Source organism: Athene noctua, chromosome 2 (assembly GCF_965140245.1).
Source record: "Athene noctua chromosome 2, bAthNoc1.hap1.1, whole genome shotgun sequence".
Lineage (NCBI taxonomy): Eukaryota > Metazoa > Chordata > Aves > Strigiformes > Strigidae > Athene > Athene noctua.
Genome location: NC_134038.1, coordinates 160,295,172 through 160,320,242, shown reverse-complemented (window position 1 = coordinate 160,320,242; position 25,071 = coordinate 160,295,172). Strand labels below are relative to the sequence as shown.

The 25,071-nt window shown below is 42.6% G+C and overlaps 1 protein-coding gene across 4 annotated transcripts in view; it reads right to left on the bottom strand.

Annotated features, from left to right (window-relative positions):
• The window catches only part of TPK1 (thiamin pyrophosphokinase 1), a 320,623-nt gene that overhangs the window by 115,287 nt on the left and 180,265 nt on the right, over window positions 1–25,071 (bottom strand). For 3 of the 4 annotated variants that reach the window (XM_074900881.1, XM_074900880.1, XM_074900882.1), the window contains one exon: window positions 13,228–13,323. The exons of the other annotated variant lie outside the window; for it this stretch is intronic. In XM_074900881.1, the coding sequence (XP_074756982.1) occupies window positions 13,228–13,323 (96 nt within the window). The remainder of the gene's footprint in view (window positions 1–13,227; window positions 13,324–25,071) is intronic. 4 annotated transcript variants of the gene reach the window in all.

Below are 25,071 nucleotides of genomic sequence, written 5' to 3'. Positions count from 1 at the left end.
TGGAGCCATGACTAAACCATCCACTGCCAATACCCAAAATTTCTATGCCAATTACAGGTCAGATATTGTACCTGATTCGAACACAGCTTCCTTTTACCACCTCCTCACTTCCTGGATATCTTTTCACCTTTCACAGCGTTTCCTAATTTCCTACCATTCATAATACTATTCCTTTAATTTAAGATTCTGGAGTAAAATGACACAGAGAGTAAAATCAGTGTAGTAACCTGCATAGTATGTTGAAGTACTTTATATGCTGAGATACATGTATATTGAAGTGTATTATATGCTGAAAAGCAAACAAGTAGTAATGTGTTATTATTGCTTTATCGCTTTGACGCTTTATCAATTTTGACTAGTTTACAAGAAAAGCATTTTTTTCTTCATAAGGCAATTTTGCCAGCTCAGGATGTGGTTTGAAAATCTGGGTATATCCTTTCTGGTCTCTGCATCAGCTTCAGTAGTGAAGACTAAAACACAGCAAGCACTTTCCTTAAGAACAAATGAGCCAGAGTAGATTTCATCTCATTCTCCCATAGCTGTATTAGAGCTCTTGCACTGGCCAGATCACAGTAATTTTTTTATATCATCCACAAAATTGCAATGTAAATTTAATGAACTACTAAAATCCCACAACCCAATGCTGAATATATAGCAAGATATTGTCCATTCTAGTTGATTATACTGGCTCTCTAGTTCAGTGTTTTACATAAAAGATATGGCACTTATTTCCTACGGGAATCATATGCCCAGCCACGCAGCAGCATCTGAACTTTGCTCAGGTAGAATCCCCTCTTTACTCTAGCTGGAATTTGCTCATTGCTTCAGCCATCTGACTCTTCATAGGAACAAGAGCTCTCAGCCGAAGGCTGCCATCCTGTCTGTGTACCTGAGATGACAACCTTCAATCAGCTTCATCGTCACCTCACTGATTTCACTCATCTTATATTACACAGCTTATACTATACAGCTCCTTCACAAAGCATTTCTTACTTCTTATGATAATTTTCTTACATTTTTACCCAAGTGCTTTCTGTATTTGCAACACTTTTTTTTTTTTTTTTCCCAAATAAGAGGTTAATTTTTTCTGTTAATGACAATAAGCATGCAGATTGGATATGTCTGCTTCAAACAAGCAACATGTATGACAGCAAGATGGAAAGGGAAAGATAAAATCCAGGCACAGATATGAGTAGCTGGAAACATTTTAATCTCGGTTCTACTGTTGACCTGTGTTTACATCTCTGGTCAAATGTCTTGATTTCATTTCAGTGATTTGGCTTTGCTCTCTCCTGCAGGTAAATGGAATGCTTGAGAATGTGTATAACATCATCTGGCATAAATTTTGTGGAACATAAAGTTCATAACCATTGACTTCATTATTTCTTACTTACAGAAACCTAATCTACAAAATCCACGTGAACTGCTGGACCCCAAGTAATCTGAATTCAACTGCTTGCTCTGGTGCTGAGTATTCCTGTATGACCTTGATCAAAGAGCACTCCTTGTGACTCGGGTAGAGTAGGGACAGCAATAACTCCTGCTCTGCTACTGCTGGTCAGCTGCAGCACGGCTCTACGACTCGTGCTGCGTGTGAGATCAGGGTCACTGGAATTCCTTATTGCCTCAGATTTTCTGGGTGAAGGGCTTGTCCCTACTCCAGACTGTTACCATGCTGCTGTGAGCAGGCAAAAGCGCACTCTTAAAGCAATCCGTTCACTGAGGCTTTGGAGGAAAATGTGTGCAGGTTTTGAGCCTGACACATTTATTCTGTACATGAACCAGGATTCCAGGACTATCAACCACGTGTCTTCTGAAAAATCACAAAATCTCCTTGTCTTTTAAACCAGTATGAAAAGACATTCACAAGCATGAGGCTGGTCTTTTTGTTCCCACAGCTGAATCCCTGTAATCCATGGTGCATACTCTGGTATCACCCCCATGGAAATAAATGTAAAACCTATCACTGTAAACTATCATATCCCTGAGAAAGCAAACCCTGGATTTCTATTAGCAGCAATGCAAGAGGCCCTCAAAAAATTATGCTAAAATGGTCCAGAAAATCTCTTTAATGATCTCATATCCACTCACATCTAGTGCCAAAAGCTGTGTTTGGCACATGCTGTGTTTATTCTCTTCGTACTCTGCCTCCAGGAGTAAAAAAAAGGGAAAAACAAACTAACTAAAAACTCCCATCAATGAACAACTCAAGGGAGGAAAAAACGTGATTCTATCTTCTTCAAGAGAATCTGTTCATTGTGAGCTTTGTATTTCACATTTCACTTAACTCCAGCTGTCAGCCTTTACTGAAGTAGCTTTCCTTCCCCTCCATCCAGAATGTTTCCTATGTTGTCACAAGATCAGGACAACACAGCTACAACTTCCCCGCTAGCAGGTCCCCCCACTGCATGCTGACCCCTGTTGCCCCACACTCCTCGACTAGAGCCAGCCTGCAGCCTGTGCCGAGGGTTAAGCCAGTCCTGCAGGGGCAGCAGGTGGGAAGGGCACTGCACAGGGAAGAGGTTCTTTGCTGCGAAGACTTTCCCTAAAAGCCTCTGTTATTCCCCCAAAGGGATACAGATCACGATCCAGATCAGGGAGCTTTGCCTGGACCGTGGCTCCTGCTGCAGCATGCTGGCAGAGACACAGTCCTGTACAGGGAGCTCCCTGGGTATTCAGGACCTGATGGATCAGAGACACTGCAAGGTCTGCCTGCTAGCCCACAAACAGGATATATATCCCAGGACACATATAAATGGGCGTGTGTGTGCCTTTGCACACCTCCGTGAGTTCTGACAACTTATTTTTGACTTCCTTTACAGTCTTGTGGTAGGTTAATCTTGGCTGGCAACAAGGCACCCACCCCAGCCACTGACTCCCTTTCCTCAACAGAACAGGGTGAAAAAATAAGATGAAAAAGCTCGTGGGTCAAGACAAGGACAGGGAGATCATTAATTACCAACTACCGTCACAGGCAAATGAGACACAATTTTGGAAAAATTAATGTATTGCCAAATAAAAATCAAGTTAGAGAGAAAAAGACAAAAACAAAACCACCTTTCCACCACCCCACTTTTTCCCAGGCCCAACTTGACTCCTTCATTCCTGACTCCTCTATCTTACCCTCCTGTGAGTGGCACAGGGGAATAGGGGGCGGTGGTCAGTCCATACCAGCTCCTCTCTGCCTCTCCTTCCTTCTCATGTTGTTCCCTTTCTTATAGCAGGAGTCTTCTTCATGGGGTACAGTCTCCAGGAACAAACTGCTCTGGCATGGGCTCCCCACAGCCCGCAGCTCCCTCAGGAGATACCCCCCGGCTCCAGGGGGGCTCCCCACAGCCCACAGCTCCCTCAGGAGATACCCCCCGGCTCCAGGGGGGCTCCCCACAGCCCGCAGCTCCCTCAGGAGATAACCCCCAGCTCCAGGGGGGCTCCCCACAGCCCGCAGCTCCCTCAGGACATACCCACCCCCCGGCTCCAGGGGGGCTCCCCACAGCCCGCAGCTCCCTCAGGAGATAACCCCCAGCTCCAGGGGGGCTCCCCACAGCCCGCAGCTCCCTCAGGAGATACCCCCCGGCTCCAGGGGGGCTCCCCACAGCCCGCAGCTCCCTCAGGACATACCCACCCCCCGGCTCCAGGGGGGCTCCCCACAGCCCGCAGCTCCCACAGGAGATACCCCCCGGCTCCAGGGGGGCTCCCCACAGCCCGCAGCTCCCTCAGGACATACCCACCCCCCGGCTCCAGGGGGGCTCTCCAGGGCAATGTCGGGGGTGCTGCTGGAGCCCCTCCCGCCCTCTCCCACTCTCCCCTTGGGGCTCGCAGGGCTGTTTCTCCCCCTTTCCCCTCAGCCCTCGCTGCCGGGCAGCGTTTTGCCCTTTCTCAGCTGCGCTCTCCGCGAGGCCAGCCCTGGCCTCCCCTCTCCTCACAGAGACCCCCAGCACCCCTCACCAACACTTGGGCACACAAACTCCGTACAAGTTCCTACTTCAACCTAACAAATAACCCTCATTGCTTAACTCATTATTTCTGCTTCTCTAGAAGGCTGAGGAGATGTGACTCTCTCATCCACAATCTCCCTTTCCTCCCACATCTTCCTGTGGTTCTGTTACAGCTCCTACCCAGATGCTGTCTGGGACCCTTGGAAAGTCTACAGAAGAGGCTTAAACAAATCTGTGTCATTTCAAGACAACAGAGTAGATTTTCTGTAGACAAGGGTTGCTCCACCAGCAGCCCACGGGCACTTATATCTACATAAACAGAAAAAGCCGACTTCAACACTATGAGAGATGATCTTTTCTAGTGGCTTCCTAAAGCGAACGTGTCTTTTCTTTAAAACTAATTTTCTGTCTATTTTTATTTCCATTCTGTCACATTAAACTTAGATATCAAATTTTAAGGAAAGAATCACAGGTTTTTGAAGGGAAACATTCCATGCAAAATACAGAAAAGGAAATTAAAAAAAAATCTACATTTCCATTAAAGGGTGATGCTATTTCTTTTTACTTCATCTGAGTAAGAGTTAATGGCTCAGACGCTTTCCCTGCATATCTTAACATTTAGCAATGAAGTCTGCATAAAAGATGCCCCAAATAATGCAGGGCTGTAGGGCATCCTCACTCTCTTGCAACAGCATCGCAGAGGAGATAATGGCGAAAGAGGCATTTGTGCCTAACTGAGACGAGACGTTAGCTCTGCTATTTAAAAAGTTTAAACTCGGGTTCACATAGGTCTGAAGATCTCCTGATAGGTCCCAACAGAACAGTAATATTTTCAGCTGGTCTGAACATTAATCTTCATGATGAACAAGGGGATAATAGCCTGTCCTATTATACTCAAGGGACAGATATAAGACCTGAAACTAAAGACAGAAAATTTTTCCCGTGTCTCTCAGGCCCTATTCTGCAAATGGTCCCTCTTTTGAGTGATTTCACTGAATACTTGGGCAGTACAGATTTTTTTTTTTTTTCCATGTGAATGCAGATTTGCAGAAAGAAGTCTTGAATTCACACATGTGTTTCTAAGAGGCTGGAGATATTCTTATATTGAAGTAGGTTAGGATCTCTGATACCTATTTTCTTTTTCAGAGTAGGTTCAGTATTTATAGCAGGTAGGCTATACATAGCCTGAATAATGTCAGCTTACACCCATTACAGAATCTATTTTATTTTTCTACACTGTCCTCTAGACCATATAAATTTAGCCATGCACTTAAAAAGAAATGAAGCATGATTTCTTAAACTGGAGGCGCTTGTGAAGCTGTAAACATTTTATGCCCACATTTAATTTGCACAAAATATTGAGCTTTAATTGTTCGGTGCTTAGTTGCTCAGTTGTTTAAAAGGGGAGCTCAATAGCGTCTTTAAGCAAGTTGTAGAGACCATCTCCCGAGTCTCCTCCACAGCAGTGACAAAGTCAAATTAAAAGCTTAAAAGAATAAAAAAGAACAGCGTGAGCATCAGAACCAGCAAAGCCTGGTTGCCACTGCTATGCTCTGCTGTGAAGACCCTTCAATCCCTAACTCTGTTGAGCTTGTGCTACTACCTATTTTACAGTGGAAATACTGTTGGGGCCTTTCAAGTGTAACCAGGTTGCCTCATTTTCACGTTTATGAAGAGTTATATTACTGTAAGCCCCTTGGCCCCTTCTTGAACACTGCTGGTGTCAGCCAAGAGGTCCAGAGTTAAAGGTCAGGGAACACCAAAGGATTGCAGAGACAGTGAAGCCTCAGGACTATAGGCTAAACCATTCCTATGTAGCAGTAGCCACATGCTTTTACTTTGCAACAGTCTTAACAGCTTCCTCTCCTCTCCACCCCCAATACTCCTTTCCAGGCAAAAAAAGGAAAAAAGAAAAAAAAGAGAAAGACCCACCAACAGCTTCAAGAGAATTGACCAATATTACAATTTCACTGTTTCTCTTGACCGTTCAAAGGCCATACAATATTACAAAAAGGGGGAAAATGTCATGGGAAAAAAAAAAAAACAAACCAAACAGGTAAGGAAGTGTTCTTATATGCACTACTTAGGTGGGGTGATGCCCACAGCTATAGGGTAGACAGCCTGCTCCCTTCGCATGAAATTGGGGTTTTTCTCTTTGGGAATGGGCAAGTTCTGATATTCTGTATTATAAGAAAAGCACTTTGTCATGCCTTTACAGTGGGAAACCTTAAAATAAATCAACATTAGGAGAGATGGGTTAGATGTTGCATTCCTAGAAGGTGGATTTGATTGGACCTTAGAGTCAAAATAGTCAGTGCTCAAGGATACGTCTGTACACCCCATAGGGGGGATTTACTCCTGTTGAAAGGTATTATGAAATTCTACATTTTAGAAGTGGGAATTAACAGGAAACATTTTATAATAGATCCATTTGTTTCTTCCTGACAGGACAGGTTTATGAAGAGGATTACTATTAATAACTCACGAAAATCTTTTGATACAGCACTTGACAGTGTAGAAACCTTTTCATTACACATATTTAACTTCCTCTAAAATATATCTCATTTGCATTTTCTATTCTCCTCCTGTGAGGCATTAAGAAGAAAATACTCAACAGTGCCCCCAAAACTGAACAGGTTCATTCTTAGCCCTGCCTCTTATACGAAATTTGGAGATAGAGCCACAAAATTCAGGGTCCTTGTAAAAGCTTCACACTCCAGCTCCATGCCAGCTTTGGTATCTTCCAGGTCACCTCTCCCCCTATTTCCCAAATCCTGGTAACGGCCTGCCCTTAAAAAACATTCCCGTTACTGTTCTGGGTCCCCAAATGTTTTCAGAAATGCATGAAATTACCAACTACTAATGTGAGCAGCAAAATTACAATTCTTCCAGGAACTGAAGCCGATATATTTACTGTTACAAAAATGTCGTGTCAACAGGAATAACCTCAACTGATAGCCAAAACCAAAGCTAAGCCAAACAGAGCCCAATACTTGCAATAATTATAACCTTTCTAAATGGGACTGCTCTTTATGTAAAAAATTATACTCTTTTAAAATATTTTCTGATTTTTGTTTCAGTGTATTTTCTGTTTACCTTCAGGGTCTTTTTCTTTGTGTAAAGACAAACCAGAGAGTGCTTAATAAGCTGTTTGAACACTGCATAGCTGAAGGTGGTACATGAACATCACTTCATTGCCTTCTCTTCAGCACTTTATGAACACAGGACTTCACTAACATTATGTTTAGTTTAGCCTCCCTCAACAGAAAAGTAAGTGGACTGATTTGACACTTTAAAAGGGCAAAGAGAAGAATGCTTGCATTCACTTAAAAGAAGTAATATGCTAGACTGCTGACAGATTGAACCTTTAAAGTGTAATTTTAAAATGCAAATGTTAGTATAGTATCCCTTTACTGCAAAAGGTTTTTAGGAAGAATTGGTTTGGATTTTTTCAGTTTTTCATATTGACACTGATGCTTTTATCAATTTAAACACACTAACATTAAACCACTAGAAGGCATGTAGGTTTCAATAAAATTCATTTTTTATATCTTCAGCCCATATAACCAAATGAGCTGCTTAAACTTTTTTTAAGAAGAAAAGATAATAAAGTGAAATGAAAAGTCCCAGAGCTTAGTTTTAAGACTAAATGGTATTTTAGATGAAACAGTTAAAGAAAGCAGAGTTTGTAACTCTGAGTTAAAGATAATGGTTTAAATCTATCTTTACATTATGAGGATTCTTCTTGGAGCTGCATAATTGATAAACACACTTCCACTTCTCAGTGGCATGAGCTGCTATGAGCTGCCCGTGAGTTAGATCGGGGACAATGTTACAGAAAGGGCACTTGATGAAGATTGGGAATTGGAGGATCAGCCCCAACCATACCACTAGCATGCTGGGAGACTGAACAAGTTGCTTCTGTACTTCTGCCTTCTGATCTGCAAATCAAAGATAATGTCGTCCACTTTTAATGCAAGATCTGTTGCATAAGAGATATTGTAAGCATGCCTATCATTTTGCCAGTTCAGTTGGTTTCTTGAAATAGCTTGTGTTACATGAGAGAAAATTAAGAAGAGAAAGTAGCACCAGACAGAAATTACTGTAAATACGTTTACTTGAAGGTCTTGTAATGAAGAAAGGAAAGTACTCACATAAGCACAGAATTGATAAAACAGTGATTAAAGCAGTAAAGCAAAATGTGCACACCTAAGTGTTCAACAGACCATAAACAACGTAGAAGAAACACATGGCAGAAACAAAGACAGAGTTACTAAGACACTAAAAAAGCAGCACATAGGGCCAGAAAAGCATACAGCCAGAAAATTTGTGCCTTGACATACATACATGCACGCATACTCACAGTCATGCAGAAAGAGAAAGAGAAATACCTAACAGTGTTTAGGTTGGAAAGAAACTTCAGGAGTCAGATTCTGTTGATGGTACTTCACTGCTTCACCCATCCAATACAGCGCAATTCACAAATGAATTAGGGCTGTGGAGAGGGAAAATTAAGACTGATTCTAGCTTGCACATATAAAGGGTACTGCTTGTTCTAACATCCACTGCAGTATGTAATTATAAATACATATAATTAGTTGACATAGATATCACAAAATGACCCCAATGCTTCTTTCTGCATGACTGGGCTATGCAACCAAAATAAGCAATGTAAACCAGAAATTAATGACCCTGAGGATTCAGAAGCTATTCTAAGAGTTTTTGAGACATAAGGAAAAAGCAGTTATGGATTTGGCTAATTATTCTAGAAGACTAAATTACTGCTGTTTATATTGAACAAGGCATTCGAGAAGTCACAAGGTGTTTTTTCTCCCAGATGTGTATCTCAGTTGACTGTCAACTGTAACTGCATCCTTCCTTGTGGTAAAGGCTTTTCTAAAGACTCTTCTCAAACTGAATTCTCCAACAACCAGTAAATCCTAAACTAACTTTACAGCCTTCTCTCCAGCGGGGGCACTGGGTGTCCATCTCACCTTCACTGTCACTCAGGTGACCTCTAAGAAAGCTGTTCGACATGATTATCTTTTAGTACTCTTGTTCCTCTGTTCATATTATTTGTTCAAAAGCTATTTGAGTGAGCAGAAAGGAACAGGAGGATGATGATGGAAATGCAGAGAAATGGGAAGTAAACTGCACAAACTTAATTCCTTTGGAACAAAATATTGTCCCCATGTGTTCATGTGATCTCAAAAACGTCCTTAACATAGAACTTCCGTAGAAGTGATTGACAGATCAGAGTAGAAATTTTAGCCATTCAGTACAGCAGATAAATCATAGCTTATTCTCTAACCCATGGAGGAACATATGTTTCAAATACCTCAGCTCCTCAAAGTTGAATTTGATTCAGATAAACTATGTCACAGGATTGTAGATCCATGTGTTGTGGTTTGAACCCAGAGGGCAACTGAGCACCATGCAACCATTCACTCCTCCCCAGTGCTGGAAAGGAGAAAAACGAATCAAAAATCTCAGGAATCGAGATAAGGGCAGAGAGAGGTCGCTCAGCCATTTAACAGTCACAGGCAAAAGACAGGCTTGTTAGGGGAAGAAAAGGATATCACTTTAATTCAAAACACTAACTACAACACCACTTAACAGACAGAACAGGACAGGAGTATCTTAAAAACACCTCCTCCTATCCCTCCCTTCTTCCTAGGCTCAGTTTTGTTCCCGATATCTGTACCTCCTCCCCGCAGTGGCACAGGGGCAGAGGATGAGGGGTGCAGTCAGTCTGCTGCTTCTTCCTTCTTCTGCGGACCTCGGCATTCTTCTCCCTGCTCCACGCGGCGCCCCTCTCACGGGAGACAGTCCTCCACTAACTCTCCCCACTGTGAGTCCTCCTCACAGGATGCATTCTTCTCGAGATGCTCCGGCGTAGGTCACCTCCACGTGTTGCAGTCCTCCCAGTGCTGAACTACAACAGCCAGGGCTGCTTCTCCCCTCAGAGTCCCGGGGGTCCTTCCCAGGCCGCAGGCAAATCTCTGCTCCCCTGGTGACTTCCATGTGAGGCAGGGGGGTGGCCCTGCCTCCTCACCACAGGATACAGGGGGTCTCTGCTCTCGCGCATCTCCTCCCTTACCCTTCTTTCTTCCACTGACCTCGGTGTTCGCATAGGTGTCCTTCTCATAAGTCACCACTTTCTCTCAGGTTCCCCTTCTTAAATATGTTATCGCAGAGGTGCAGCCACCATCACTAATTGGCTCGGCCTTGGCCAGAGGTGAGTCTGACTTGGAGCTGGGGAAGCTTCGAGAAGCTTCTCAAAGGAGGCCACAGCTGTAACCCCCTCCCCCTCTACCAAAAAACCCCACCACACAAGCCCAGCACACCACGGTATACACTGAATGTAATTAATTTCCTAGCTTAACATATTGCTACCCAGAAAGAGCAAGCAAACACAGCATGAATGTGGAATCATTTTTTTTTTTTTTCTTTTTTAAGATACTGAAGAGATACTTTCCTTTTTTTGTAACTTCAACTATAAATCATGGGGAAACATATTTGTAGTGTCGCTTTGTCATATTCCTCTTTGACAAGTGCTCTGGATAAGCCAGAGAGTGGGTAAAAATCAAAGCTGGAGACATACATATTTTTCCTGGAGCCAGGAAGACATATTCCACCTAGTTAATACTCTCAGTTAAAAGGAAAGCTTTTATGATACGTTTTTCAGAGGGTAAAAACCCCACATTGTGACATGCAAGTTTGTACTTCAGGCCCAAAATGCAAATGCAGATGAAGAACCCCTTCTCTATCCACTTCTAGTTTTCAGACCCTGGACATTCCTTTCTTCTCAGCTGCATGTACTTCCCAGGCGACCACAGAATTCAATGGCAGCTTTCTTCTGAAGAAGAAATTTGCATTCTCCCCAAGCATTTTAGATCTATGGCTTGAGCAGTCTGTTTTCTTACTACTTGACATTTTTTATGCCAGAATGTTACCCATAAAGACACCTAAATTAAGTGCAAATTTAGGTATTTAAAAAGGCTAGATTTTCAGAGGAGCCAAGTGGTTGCACCCATGAACTGAGGCCAGTATATGTTGCAAGTGCTCAGAATCTCTGTGTTATTGGGACACGAAGCATCAAGCTAAATACTGCATTATCAGGACATCCAGAAGAATTGCCAAGCCTCCTACTAATGAATTATACCTAATGCTTCTGAACAAAAGGCAAAGTGGAATCCAAACTAGTAATTTATACAGTTGTGATACAGTTTTGGGGTCTGTTTGCTTATGTTTCACATATTATTTGCCTAAGTTGAATCAATGACTTCTTGAAACTCCTTATGTCAGAAAATGCAGAAGACCAGAAATAGAAATGTATACTTTAGCTAGTGTGTGTCAATCAGCTGATAGCCGTCTTACTATGTTTTATGGAACAGACACTGCAAGCAAGAAGCAGCTAGGATTTGACGAACATGGTAGTTTTAGAAAACATATCTGTTACTTCTTGCACCTCTGAAAAACTCAGGTTGTACTTAAAGGACATCTTACATGTAAGAGCGTGAAAACATAACTGAACTAAAATCTTAGGTTTAGTGGATTGCCATGAACTCTGCACAATTACTGTAATTACGTTCTGGCTTGTACTTTACAAAATATCATCAAGGATTATAATACAGTATCCTTTAGCCAAATTAACAGGGCTTTACCTAGGAGAGTGATCAAAGAATTCAGTTTTACAAATAGGCTACTTATTATTGAAACACATCTGTAGCTGTCATGTTCCCATTGCTCTTATTTTAACCACACATTGATTATTCATTATAATACCCCTCGTGATACCTTGAAAAAAAACCCTCTGTAGCAATAGCTGGGATTTGATAATGAACGGAATCCAGGAAACGCTCAAGTTCGCCTTCATTCTAAGGGTGATTCTGTTCAGAAGGAAGCATCTTATTTGCCAAAGTCAAAACAAATCCTAGGCGTAGGTGGATCATCTGTTCTGACAGCACTCTTTATCATTCGTGTCCTAGATGGCAAGACACCCCTCTGTGCTCTTGTGATGATAAATTATAGGGGGAAAAAAATAAACTATTATATTAAGAGTTTCCTCGCTCACAGCCAGACAGATAAGAGCAGTGTATGGACAAACCCTCCCATCTCTGTCTATACTGATGGGGAAAAAAATCTGATGAACAACAGTATGTACTGAGGGCGGCAAGAGGAGACACAATTGCAGATGGGCATTGTGCAACAGCACTCTGAAATGTCCAAGGGATATATATTCCCTTTAGAAGATCAAGACACTTCAAATAGCTTAAGCAAAAACTGGTTAATTATTTAACAGCTTGGAGTGAGGAGAGAAGAAAGAGGGAGTAGTACTGGCATTTCCATCTCTCGCTGCTTTTTTGGAGTACAGGGATCTCAGGAAGTCAGGCCACTTTCCTAACCTGCTACAATGAAAATGGAAAAAGATGAGGTTTATACATCTCCTTCCATCTTGTGCTGTTGTTTTCACTTTCTTACATTACTATTGCCCTCACTGTTGGTAAGAGGATGCAGCAGCTGTTTCTCTCAATTCCTTTCGCCCTTAGGTACAGAGCAGAAGAGCGAGCTCAGCCCTTACGAATGGCTGTTCCATGGGGAGGAAAGGGCAGCAATCCCAAGAGAACATCTGCCATCAACTCATCATGCTGGAAATCCCCAAGGAATTTAGCTTCACATCTCAGAGAGATGAAAAAGATGGCCTCTGAAACCAAACTGTGGGAGGGGAGGGGGAACATTGCCTCCTTCGCCTTTCCAATGAAATGAGCAGCTGACAACCCCATATGGCTCCTTTTAAGTTGCGTGCAGTGCTTGCTCTGCAAAGGTTCCCTTTGATTCCAGGGGAACCTTTTGCAGAAGGAGATATTGCGTACCATATGTAATGTTGGCAGGGTAAGATTACCTCCCCCATCTCACCTTTGGGAGGGGAGAGAAAAGAGATGAACATCAAGGCTCAGTGTGCCAAGACTTGAAAATATATTTACATGCTGAAGTGGGACTCTTGCTTTGAACACCAGCCACAACAGCTCTTCTGCACTTTGGGTAGTTCATTAACAGAAATCAATACAAGCTGCCTTTTAAGAAAGCCAGGGCTTGTTCATTGACACGCTGTGTAATTCCTTTCTGCAGAAGCATCAATTCTTAAAAGGTATGCAGTAAATGATGGCAAACCCACAGAACGGCAAGGCTACAGAAAACATTGTTTCATTTCAGTGCAAACTTAAAGCATAAACCATTGAGAGGAAGCGTAATTACTAAGAACCAGAGACAAAAGATGTGTCGCCTTTACCTGGAGGCCCTTCTTCTCTATCTTTTTCTGGAGTATCTGAAGGCACTTGGTGAAATCTGTGAGGTCCTGATCCATGGTCTCAATTAACTCACATCCCTAGTGAAGAAGCAGCAAAATGGAGAGAAAAAAAAATGTCACTCATCTTTCAATTTCAAGAACTACAGCTGTCTTTGGTGAAATTAACTGCAGTCAGCAACTCTTAAAGTCTCTGCATGGAGATGCAGAATTCAGTAAAAGACTATTACCCTTACAGAGCCCAAAGACTGTAGGTCCCAGCTGAACAAATTATTATGAAACAGCAGTTTGATAGGCACAGGAGGAAATATTCAAAACCCATTGAGTATATTTGTGAGTTTGGATAAGCGTGTTCTGTGATGCTCTGGCGGATGGACAAGTTTCAGTGCAGTGAGCCCTGGGTGATCAGTAACTTCCAGGGTCAGGTTCCAGGAAAATGACTGTCCTCTCTGGTGCTACAGTTATGATGTTTCTGTTACATATATTGAAGTGTGTATAAATGCAAGCATACAAAAGTATTCAAGCTTCCAGGAACCAGTGCAGTTGTACTAGTTAACATGCAGTGATAGAACAATTTCCTTGCAGTGGGGTAATATGGATGAGAGCATGTTAGAATGGAGAAGAGCAGGAGTTCAGATTTCTTAATTGAGAGGTAAAGCAATTCCTAAGCCTCGGATAAAAAGCTGAGTAAGGAAAAGTGGAGTATATCTACCACATAAAGTCACTATTCAAAGAGGTTTCAAGGATACAAAATACCCAATACAGCATCGTAAATTAAAATAAGAACCATACACGCTGGATTTAGAGGTTCCCTCTCCTACTGCTTCAAGGTCCCCTTAAAAGTCTCCTAGCTTTGTCTTTATCTGACAGATTTTATGTTTCTGCTATACACAATAACAACTGATAAGAGAAAACCATTCAGACTACCGTGTGTCTGTGCCTGTGTGTATGAAGTACATGATTTTGCTACATCAGAAGGAAAACCAAAACAGAATGTTAAAGCTGCCTCTACCTTAGTGGTAAGGTACAGAAGACAGAATTTCCCAGATCAGTGTATGGATGGAATTTAGTGGATTGCATGCAACAAAATAATGAGCCTCCAATAGGAAGACATACACTATCACTGAAATGCTTCCCTGCACAGCCGGAATACACATAAACCAAACAAAAGCAGCATGAAGTAGGGGATTTGGATGAAGTGGAAAAGAGATAAGGGAGGAGATAAAGGCATGCTTTTTATTATGCCTCTTCCCTTCCCTCCATAAAAGGAAAGCTGGTCAAAGGCAGTAGCCTTTCTGATCCTGACGTTGCTCTAAATACCTTTTCAAGGAGTAATAACAGGCCTGCTGAGGCGAAGCATCATATAGCTGCAATAGCACATGTAATCAAAGGCCTCTCTTGCAGAAGCGATGCTGCTGCCACCACAAAGAGACCAGGGGAAATACAGCTGGAGCCTGGACTCGGTGCTAAGTGTCAAACAATCTGAAGAGCTGCCATGTCTCCACTCTTCACCAGGAAAGGCTGAAACGTAACACTGGCAGGGGGTGAAGTGACACAAGCCATCTGGAGTCTGTAATGAACCTGTGAGTTGTGCGATGCCAGCCAGAGACACCAAGGGAGCCCAAGAAAGGTATAGGGATGTTCAGGCCCACCCAGAAAGCTCACAGCTGGATCTGAAAACTACTGATGGGAATTTGTTAATTAAAGCCACTCTAAATGAAAAGACGTCTCATTCACTAAGAACAGGGTGCTCCCAGACAGTCTCATTATCGGCATTGATAGTGGCAAGAGAGACCAAGCTGTGAGAAACTGTGAACAGACAGAATATCCCCAGTCTTTCACAATCAGCTTTTGAACAGCACGAGAACGTGACAGATAAAGGCTAAATCAATGGCAGGGACAGCTACTGCTGGGCATGGGAGAAGAGACGGAAGTTGAGTTACCTGCTCTTAAATTAAGAGTAGAGAAGGAAGGTCTTTTATCTTTTGCCAGGGCCATTCCTTGGTTTCAGAGTGCTGGCAGAAGTAAGTAGTTTATAGGTACTAATTTATAAATAAAAGATTTAACCCCCACTCTCCCCCAGCACTTTGAAATACTCCTTCCTGCAGTCACTAACAAAACTGATCACCTTGGGCAGTCAGGTTTTGGCAGCTGCAGGTAGGCTGCAAGGGAAGACAAAATTATCGTGGTTTTTCTTTTTTTTTAAAGTGATGATCTATGACAGCTTAAGTCATTCTATTACTTATTATTTTATGCTTCCTACTATTAAAAACATTTCACTTGAGGTTAGTTCTTGCCTAGCTTCTCTGGATGTTCTTTGATAAGAAAAGTATTTCAGAGCAACTACAAGGTACTACCAAGGCAAGATAATGCCAGCATGGTTTCTGGAGAGCACCGTAGGTCACTTACTGCAGCTCCAGAAGAAAGCAGTGATGCACCACACATAGACATCCTATGTTCAGCCCCGCTACTGCCGTTTGCACATGTTCACAACAGAAGCCCTCAAAAAACTATCACAGAAATGCAATCTAAGTGTGTAAATGGGATGTCAAATGCACAATTCATTAAAGGCAGGTTACTGCACCTGTGATACTGATACCAAGAGGGTACTGTGGCAGCAGTAACTAAAAACAAAACCTGCCTTAACAGTGGCATCCTGAAACGGTTTACTCACTGTTTGCACCTTTGACACTTTACACAAATACTTCTGTAGATCGTACCGAAAAATACTGACAGAGTGCCACCATTAAAGCCACCACTTCCTTCATTTAAACTGTGATTTCTCATTCTCTTTTCACATCAAGCAGATATTCTGTTCTGGAATTAGCACATATTTCAGAACTCCTCCTTTTGCCACAATAGCAAAGAAACTGTTGTGGTCAGACCGTAGTGGGGAAGAGGACAGGCAGCAGCATTCGCATCTTCCTGCATCCTCTTTACGGCCTCGCTGGAACTAATGTCTGTGCAGTTCATGTTCACTAATGATAAGAGAGTTTTAGATAAATCTGTTGCTCCTGACATATCAAACCCAATATTTTATACCACAGAATTGGATGACAATTCAAATGCAGTTCTTGTCAACCTTCACTGTATTATTCCCGAATGACGAAAATCTTCAAGACAGAGCTTTCCGAGGCAGCCAGGGTTTAATGAAAGGACAGTGTAACAATAGCAAGATAGGCAATAACACTTGTAGTTTTATAGATACCTGCTCAACTTAATAACATTAACCTTTGGTAAGAAAGTTAAAAAGCCAAACAAATTCAACATTAGGAAAGGTTAGAAAAATCAATACTACACAGCAGGAAAGAAAACAATAGATTGCATCTGATGACGATAGAACTTTGGTGAATGATAGGATGAGGCACACAGAATTAGGCTTTGGCTGTTCTGTCTTATTATAGCAGTTATGGGAGGCACATTGCTGAAGGAGGAGTATGCCAGACACACATAATAGGATTATTGAACCCTATATTTCAGACAGGCACAGAAATCAGATAGGCACTGAAATGTCAATCTGAACATGTCAGCATTTCTCCCGTTTTTAGAAATATTATGCATCGCATGTTGAATGTTTGAAGAAAGCAGTGTGTAGGTGTCCATTCCCCCATGTCCTTATTAATCTCTTATTAAAAGCAAAGTCATGTTTGTTCTTTCTCTAATCTTTCTGAGCATGAGAAGATAATTAGGACAGAATACATAAACCACTCTAATTTGTACTCTATCTCCAAGACCCTCCTACACAAGTCATTCGAGTCTGTCTTTTTGAAGCCTGTGTCTGGCTGTGCTCACTGAGTGCACTAGTGACGTCCAGCTCAGTCTTTTAACAACTCCTGTTGCACTGAGGCTCAATTTTGAGGCATCAATCTCAACACAGCTGCACTTATGTATAGTGTTAATGGCAAACACAAGAAAACCATATATCCTTAAGTTAAAAAAGAAGGGAGACAGCTTTTAAAGCCTCACAAAACCACAGCACAGGCGATTAAAGTTTAAGGAACCTATATAAACTAAATGGTATTTCTAAACTCTCTCATTCCCCTAGACCTCACCTGCCCAAACAGTAATGCACGCAGTCAATCCGCATACCTCACAGACCAACTCAGTAAGAGCTATAGATTCACAGAACTATTTCAGTTAGAAGGGACTTTTCAAAGTCATTTGGTCCAGCCTCTCGCTTAGAAGTAGGTTAGACTTGCTCAGGTTGCTCAAGGCCCTTTCCAGTCTAGGTTGAGCATCTCTCAGGATGGAAACTCCACAAATTCTCTGGGCAACCTCAGTGCTTGAACACTCTTGTGGTGAAATGTTCTTTCCCAGTGTCAAACTGGGATCTCCTGTATTGAAAATTGTTGTTATTGGTTCTTTTCCTATCCCTGCTTACTTTAAAGAAGAGTCTGGTTCTGTCTCCAGTCTGCCTTCCCATGAGGAAGTTGAAGACAGCAATATGATCTCTCATTCACCTTTTCTTCTGAAGGCTGAACAAAGCAGTTTTCCTCAGCCTTTTCTCACACATCACGTGCCCTAGACTTCCCTAACGTACATTTCCCTTGCATGCAATGTTTCCACCTCAGAGAACCAGAAGAGGTCAATTAGCAGCAAGGAGGTAGAGGGTTTCTAGTTCTCTCTTCTTTTCAATGTAAATTTTTGGGCCCAGGGAATTTCAGTCATTTTGCCCCTCTGGTATCCTCTTCCACTTTTGCCCACTCAGAGAATAACCCAAACTTCCACATTCTTCATATGCTAGCTGCAGTCACCTGAATGTGTGGAACCCTCAAACATTTTCATACCCAAGTATGCAGACGAGTATTTACATTCTGAATTGGACTCAGTGCAGTTGATACTGAAAAACAACTGTAGGAAAAACCATACATGGATCCAAGCAAAGTGCTGCTCTAGACCAGGCATCAATGAACAGAAAGGGACCACAGGGTCTGACTGCAGGTCTTGGACCAAGCCTAGCAAAGAAGATAAACGTGTGGATGCATAATCAAAAAAGTTTAACAGATGACAGACTATTCTACCATCTTGACTATAATAGGAAGGTGGTGGTGTGAGACCAGAGCATTTGATCAGTATTAGAAAGAAACAACTAGTTTGGGAAACATTTCTTGCAGAAATGGCAGTCACCCAGACAGTGGTCATCTTAATTGTGGCCCCAGTGTTTCACAGCTGATCCAAAACAACCCTCCCAGAATGGAAACCAAGTCTAGCATGGGATAAAGACAGAGCTGGCTGCAATGTCACATGTTTCTGAAAACACATAAAGAGACAGGATTAGAGAAAGACAGAACAAGAACATCTAGTTTGAGCTACTGATAGACATAAAAGCTGCATAGATTTCCTACAGGCTGTAAGTTACTGGAGACTGATGTAGTAAGATGGCACCAAAGCCACAGAGCAGGTTTATCTCTATGAATTGCAAACCAGGGGGAAATTAGTGAATCGAATCCTTTTGAATTTTGGGAGTAGGATGCAAGTATGGAAGGCAAAGCAGGTAAGTTCAGTGATTTCTTCTGGGAGTTTCAAATACTGTTAAACAACAAGTATTGAACAGCTTGTCTTTTGATCATCTTAATTGTATGAATTGCCTTTTGATTTTTGTAGTAGAGAACAAAATAAATATGTATAATTGGTGACAATGATTCTGGATATTTAAATAGCCAAAAATACATAATTAAGTGAAATGTATTTTCTTTCAGTTTTTGGACTCAAATTTGGCTGACTGCTTGGCATCAGCACAAAGCTAATACTGTACAGATTGCTTGGCCCTCAGTTCTGGGGTAGATGATGTTTCGACTCGTCCAATTGCACATTAAGTGGCACTGCCATTCAGATTAACTAAAAGAATTTATTAATCATGTTGAAGCATATGCACTGGAAGCCAAATAGCTAAAATCCACACTCGAGTGAAAGTCCCGTTAGTGAAAAATAAACTAAGAATATTTGGGTTTGACCATCACTTCTAAACTTATATAACACCACTTGATTTATTAAACAAGTACTATCTGGTGGCAGGAAACAAACCCAGTAAATATATGTAAACATATGCACACCTCCGCAAACCAAAAGCTGCATGAACTTGTCAAATTTGACAAGCGTTAAAAAAAAAAAAAAGAAGAGCTCTGTAGTTGAAACTTTGACTGCAACAGCTGCAGCCTCTCCTCCCTTCCCCTATTTCTATTTTGATATGGTCTTTTTCAAAGTAAATAAAATGTTTCCTGTTTTTGTTTTTAATGAGGCAGCATGTGGCTTCTGGTAGAGGATAGCTTTTTATACCATACATTTGATGTTGAGATAGCAGCAATGAAAGAGTTCTTCTGCATTAATTAGGCTGCCCCCTTTCAAAAGAAAAGTCTATTGTTCATGAAATCATGGCAATTACTTAAAATGAACAAAATACGAGTCTGTTTAGTTGGTATTTGACCAATATCAGAGAAAGCCAACATGCCTTCTTTGCCACCTATAACAAACTAAAAAGCAGAAAACCAAAGTTTTCTAAATCTAAGAAACCAAACCCAAGCAAAAAAATCCACACAAGTTTAAAAGAAAGAAAGAAACAAAAACCAAACAGCACCATTAACACTCCATTTGCTGGGTAAATTCCCAGTACTCATCCGTACTGGAGCAAATTCTTCTGATTTATAGTTTGGTAAATGAAAGCAAACATCTTAAATACCCACAGGTCAAAAAGTGCAATAAAATATATGTCATTGCAAAACCTTTATCAGAAGACCACTAACGTCTTTTAAAACTTTTAAATAACCAGGAGTAAAGGTAAGAGTGTTGCATGAGAGGACTGAGGTGGAAAGGTCTGTCAGGAGCCGCAGTCTCATACATACATACAACCCGTATCTCTCCATACCCATTTCTGGCATTTAAACAGGAGACCTACATTTGTACATCCCTATGCAACCCAGACACATTGTTTCTCCAATCTGATGATTAAAACTGAGCACAACGCAGCAGTGACAGCCACCTGCTATTTTTGGATCTTCTCTGAAATTTCCCTTATGTGCCCTTCCTTGTCTGAAAAACAAAAGTTCAGAGAGAGGAGTTTTAATTGATGGTCAGGCTCCCTCTATAATCAGTGCTGTGAAAAGCTTTTGTCTACCAAGCTGATTAGGCCCTCTGGATTCTAACCTATTGATAGGACTGATTATGGTACCTCGCTTTTCTTGGAAAGGAACTTGGAAGCAGGAATTGCCACTCTATCTGTGTGCATTTATGTATGAAGATATGAGGTGGCTCATGTAAGAGAAATCAGCGCGCTGGAATAGCACCAATCTCTGACAGAAGGGAAGCACATGCCACTGATCATAGACAGCACAAGCCACTACCCAGTCGTGCCAAGGAGAGTCTTTTTGTTGCCTTGGATGCACTCTGAACCAAAATCAAGAACTGTCTTCTTTCTAAAATGCTGGAACTACACTTAAACACATATTAAAACTAATACTGTATTTGGTGCTTTCATGAATGACAATGCAAATCAAAGTCAAGCAGTCTCCTGAAATAAAGCAGGAAACAGAAAAGCTGCCCCAACTGCAAATCTATGCCCCACAGAGCTGACAAAATAGGGCATGCAGCATTCTTTGCAGTTCAACCATCTGAGGTAGCATTCATGAGGTGGGAGGGAGAGAGGCTGTCTGCATCTCAAATCCCACAACACTTTATGTACAACCAAACATGTTTTTTTTTTTTTTTTTTTTTTTTTTTTTTTTTTTTTTTTAATTAAAAGGGCTTAAGGTTTACAGCTTTTGCTTTATATCACGTGGATGATGGACACTCTACAGAACTAAAGTTAATAAGCAGATACAGTATATTTGAATAGACTTCAGTTTCCAGACTTACTGCCAATTCTCGAGATTCATCTCACAGTAAGAAAAACAAGGAGAAAATAGCAAGGCTTGTACTGGGGTGTTTTCAAGGATTTAGGCTGGCAAAATTTATCCTTCCTAAACACTATCTTAATATGATTTGCTAGCAACCTAGAGACTCAAGAGCACTGTGACTGTGAAAAAAGCATAGAATATAGCAAAAGAGATGTTAACCTGGATGGCATAAAATCCCCTGCAAGGCATTTCTAATCAGCAAGCTTATTTAAATATATATGACCAGTTCAGCTAGTCTCTCTCCCTCTCTTGCACTCAGACAGGCTTTATGTGAGAGAATTCTGGTTCCTTGGCTATTATCTACCCTATTATCTATATTATCTATATCCTTCGTTTCAGAGATGTTATTCATATGAAAAGAATTTGGATTGTGAGAGTGGAGCTGCATCTCAGATATTGATCACTGGATAGAATTAATTAAGACCGGGCCCCAAATGTGTGCTATGCTCACAAAAAAAGGTACATTCTTACACAACTCTGTCTACATGTACAAGACGAAGGGATTCAATGATTTTGATTGCCTAAAGATAGCAAATTGAAAAGATAAATATCCTCCTATTGTGGATAAAACTCAAAAATGTGTGCTATCAATACAATTCAGTAGCTCATCTCTCTTTTTGGTATTGGGGTATTAGTGAAAATAGCAAGATTACTCCCAAGACTGATCCTTCTGCAAAGTCAATGATTACATCCCACTGCTTGTTAGTTTTCTTATAAACAGCTGGCTGCATTTAATTTGTGTATTAGATTCTAACTTGACTAGGTATGTGACTAAATAATACTCTTTATTTTTTTCCTTGATATTATTCTGACAGATTCTAAAACCTCTCAGCCTCTATATAAGAGTTATATGTCACAAAAAAAGAAGGGACATTCAGTAGGGGGAGTTTATTCATTGTCCAGAATACCCCATTGTTTCAGGATCATTTGATATAGATCTCACAATCACAGAATGGTTTGGGTTGGAAGGGACCTTAAAGCCCATCCAGTCCAACCCCCTGCCATGGGCAGGGACACCTTCCACTACCCAGGTTGCCCAAAGCCCCGTCAACCTGGCCTTGAACCCTGCCAGGGAGGGGGCAGCCACAGCTGCTCTGGGAAACCTGTGCCAGGGTCTCACCATCCTCACAGGAAAGAATTTCTTCCTTATCTCTAATCTAAATCTCCCCTCTTTCAGTTTAGAACTGTTACCCCTCGTCCTATCACTACAGTCCCTGATCAAGAGTCCCTCCCCATCTTTCCTGTAGCCCCTTTAAGTACTGGGAGGCTCCTCTAAGGTCTCCCCAGAGCCTTCTCTTCTCCAGGCTGAACACCCCCAACTCTCTCAGCCTGTCCTCACAGGGGGGTGCTCCAGCCCCCTGATCATCTTCATGGCCTCCTCTGGCCCCGCTCGAGCAGGTCTGTGTCCTTCTGATGTTGGTGCCCCCAGGGCTGGACACAGCACTGCAGGGGGGGTCTCACAAGAGCAAAGTAGGAGGATCGTCTCCCATACTTCGCTCTGGCCACACTTCTCTTGATGCAGCCCAGGACACGGTTGGCTTTCAGGGCTGCGAGTGCACGTTGCTGGCTCACAGTCAGTTTTCCATCCACTAATACCCCCAAGTCCTTCTCCTTGGGGCTGCTCTTAACCCACCCCTCGCCCAGCCTGTATTTGTGCTTGGGATTGCCCCGACCCATGTGCAGGACCTTGCCCTTGGCCTTGTTGAACTCCATGAGGTTTGCACGTCCCACCTCTCCAGCCTGTCCAGGTCCCTCTGGATGGCACATCCCTTCCCTCCAGCGTGTCGGCCGCACCACACAGCTTGGTGTCGTTGGTGAACTTGCTGAGGGTGCGCTCAGTCCCACTGTCCATGTCACTGACAGAGATGTTAAATGCTGACCCCTGAGGAACGCCACTTGTCACTGCTCTCCACTAGGACATTGAGCTGTTGACCACAACTCTTTGAGTGCGAACACCCAGCCAATTCCTTATCCACCGAGTGGTCCATCCATCAAACCCATGTCTCTCCAATTCAGAGACCAGGATGTTGTGTCGGACAGTGTCAAATGCTTTGCACAAGTCCAGGTAGATGACGTCAGTTGCTCTTCCCTTATCCCCCAGTGCTGTAGAAGGCCACCAAATTTGTCAGGCACAATTTGCCCTTAGTGAAGCCACACTGGCTGTCACCAATAACTTCCTTATTTTCCATGTGCCCTAGCACAGTTTCCAGGAGGATGCACTCCATGATCTTGCTGGGCACAGAGGTGGGACTGTCTGGTCTGTATTTCCCCAGGTCTTCCTTTTCACCCCTTTTAAAAATGGTTGTTATGTTTCCCCTTTTCCAGTCAGAGGGAACTTCACCAGACTGCCATGACTTCTCAAATATAGTGGCTGAGTCCCTTTATCCGCCAGTTCCCTCAGGATCCAAAGATGCATCTCATCAGGTCCCATGAAGCTTCAGGTTTCTGAGATGGTCTTGAACCTGACCTTCTCCTAGGGTGGGCAGTTCTTCACTCTCCCGGTCCCTGCCTTTGCCTTCTGTGTCTGGTGTGGCTGGGGCACTTGTTGGTGAAGACTGAGGCAAAAAAGTCACTGAGTACCTCAGCCTTCCCCATGTCCCAGGTAAACAGGTCTCCTGTTTCCTTCTGGAGAGGGCCCACATTTTCCTGAGCCTTCCTTTTATCACCAATGTACCTATAGAAGCTTTTCTTGTTGCCCTTGACATCCCTGGCCAGATTTAATTCTGTCAGAGCTTTGGCCTTCCTAACCTGATCCCTGTCTGCATGGACAATTTCTTCCCAGGCTACCTGTCCTTGCTTCGACCTTCTGCAGGCTTTCTTTCTGCGTTTGAGCTTGTCCAGGACCTCCTTGTTCATCCCTGCAGGTGTCCTTACCCAACTTCCTCTTTTTTGGGATGCATCGCTCCTAAGCTTGGAGGAGGTGATCCTTGAATGTTACTCAGTTCTCTTGGGCTCTTCTTCCCTCCAGGGCTTTATCCCACACTACTCTGCCATGCAGATCCCTGAAGAGGCCAAAGTCTGCTCTCCTGGACTCCAGGGTAGTGAGCTTGCTGTGCACCCTCCTCACTGCCCCAAGGATCTTGAACTCCACCATTAACATGGTCACTGCAGCCAAGGCTGCCCTTGAGCTTCACACTCCCCACCAGACCCTCGTTGGTGAGAACAAGGTTCATCATAGCACCTCTCCTCGTTGGCTCCTCTATCACTTGGAGAAGGAAGTTATCATCCGTGCGTTCCATGAACCTCCTGGATTGTTCGTGCCCTGCTGTGTTGTCCCTCCAACAGATATCAGGGTGGTTGAAGTCTCCCGTGAGGACCAGGGCTTGTGAACGTGAGATTGCTCCTATCTGTCTGTAGAGGGCCTCAGTTGCTCAGTCTTCATGGTCAGGGGGCCTGTAGCAGACCCCCACTATAATGTCACATGTCTCTGCCCTCCCTTTAATCCTGACCTCTCATCCAAAAGGAGAATGCTAGACTATACGTATCCCTAGCACAATTCAGGTCAGATTCTGTGCTCAACATTTTAAATGATATGCCTGGCCCCTCTCCTTCCTCTTTCAGTTTTACAACCTTCCTTCCAGTCATATTTCTTTTCTCTGTGAAGGGAACGGCTGATTTAAATTTATGGATGTCTCCTTTGCTTTCGCTAGGCAGATCATCTGGGACAGGCAGATTATATAACACTTCCAGTATGTGCTGGTGCCTGAGAAAGGCAGCAGGTTTACATCACTGAAAACTGGGTATCTCCCAGCACTGCTACACCAGGTATACATTCGGCTTATATATTTTTAGGATATCAGAAACAGTAATGCAGAATGAAGTTATTATTTGTTGTTAACCATACATAATCCACACTAACTACAGGCAGAAAACTAACACATAAAAGAGATGTTGCTTTTGGGAAGTAATTGGAGGAAAATTCCTGTCCCATCCTTCATCA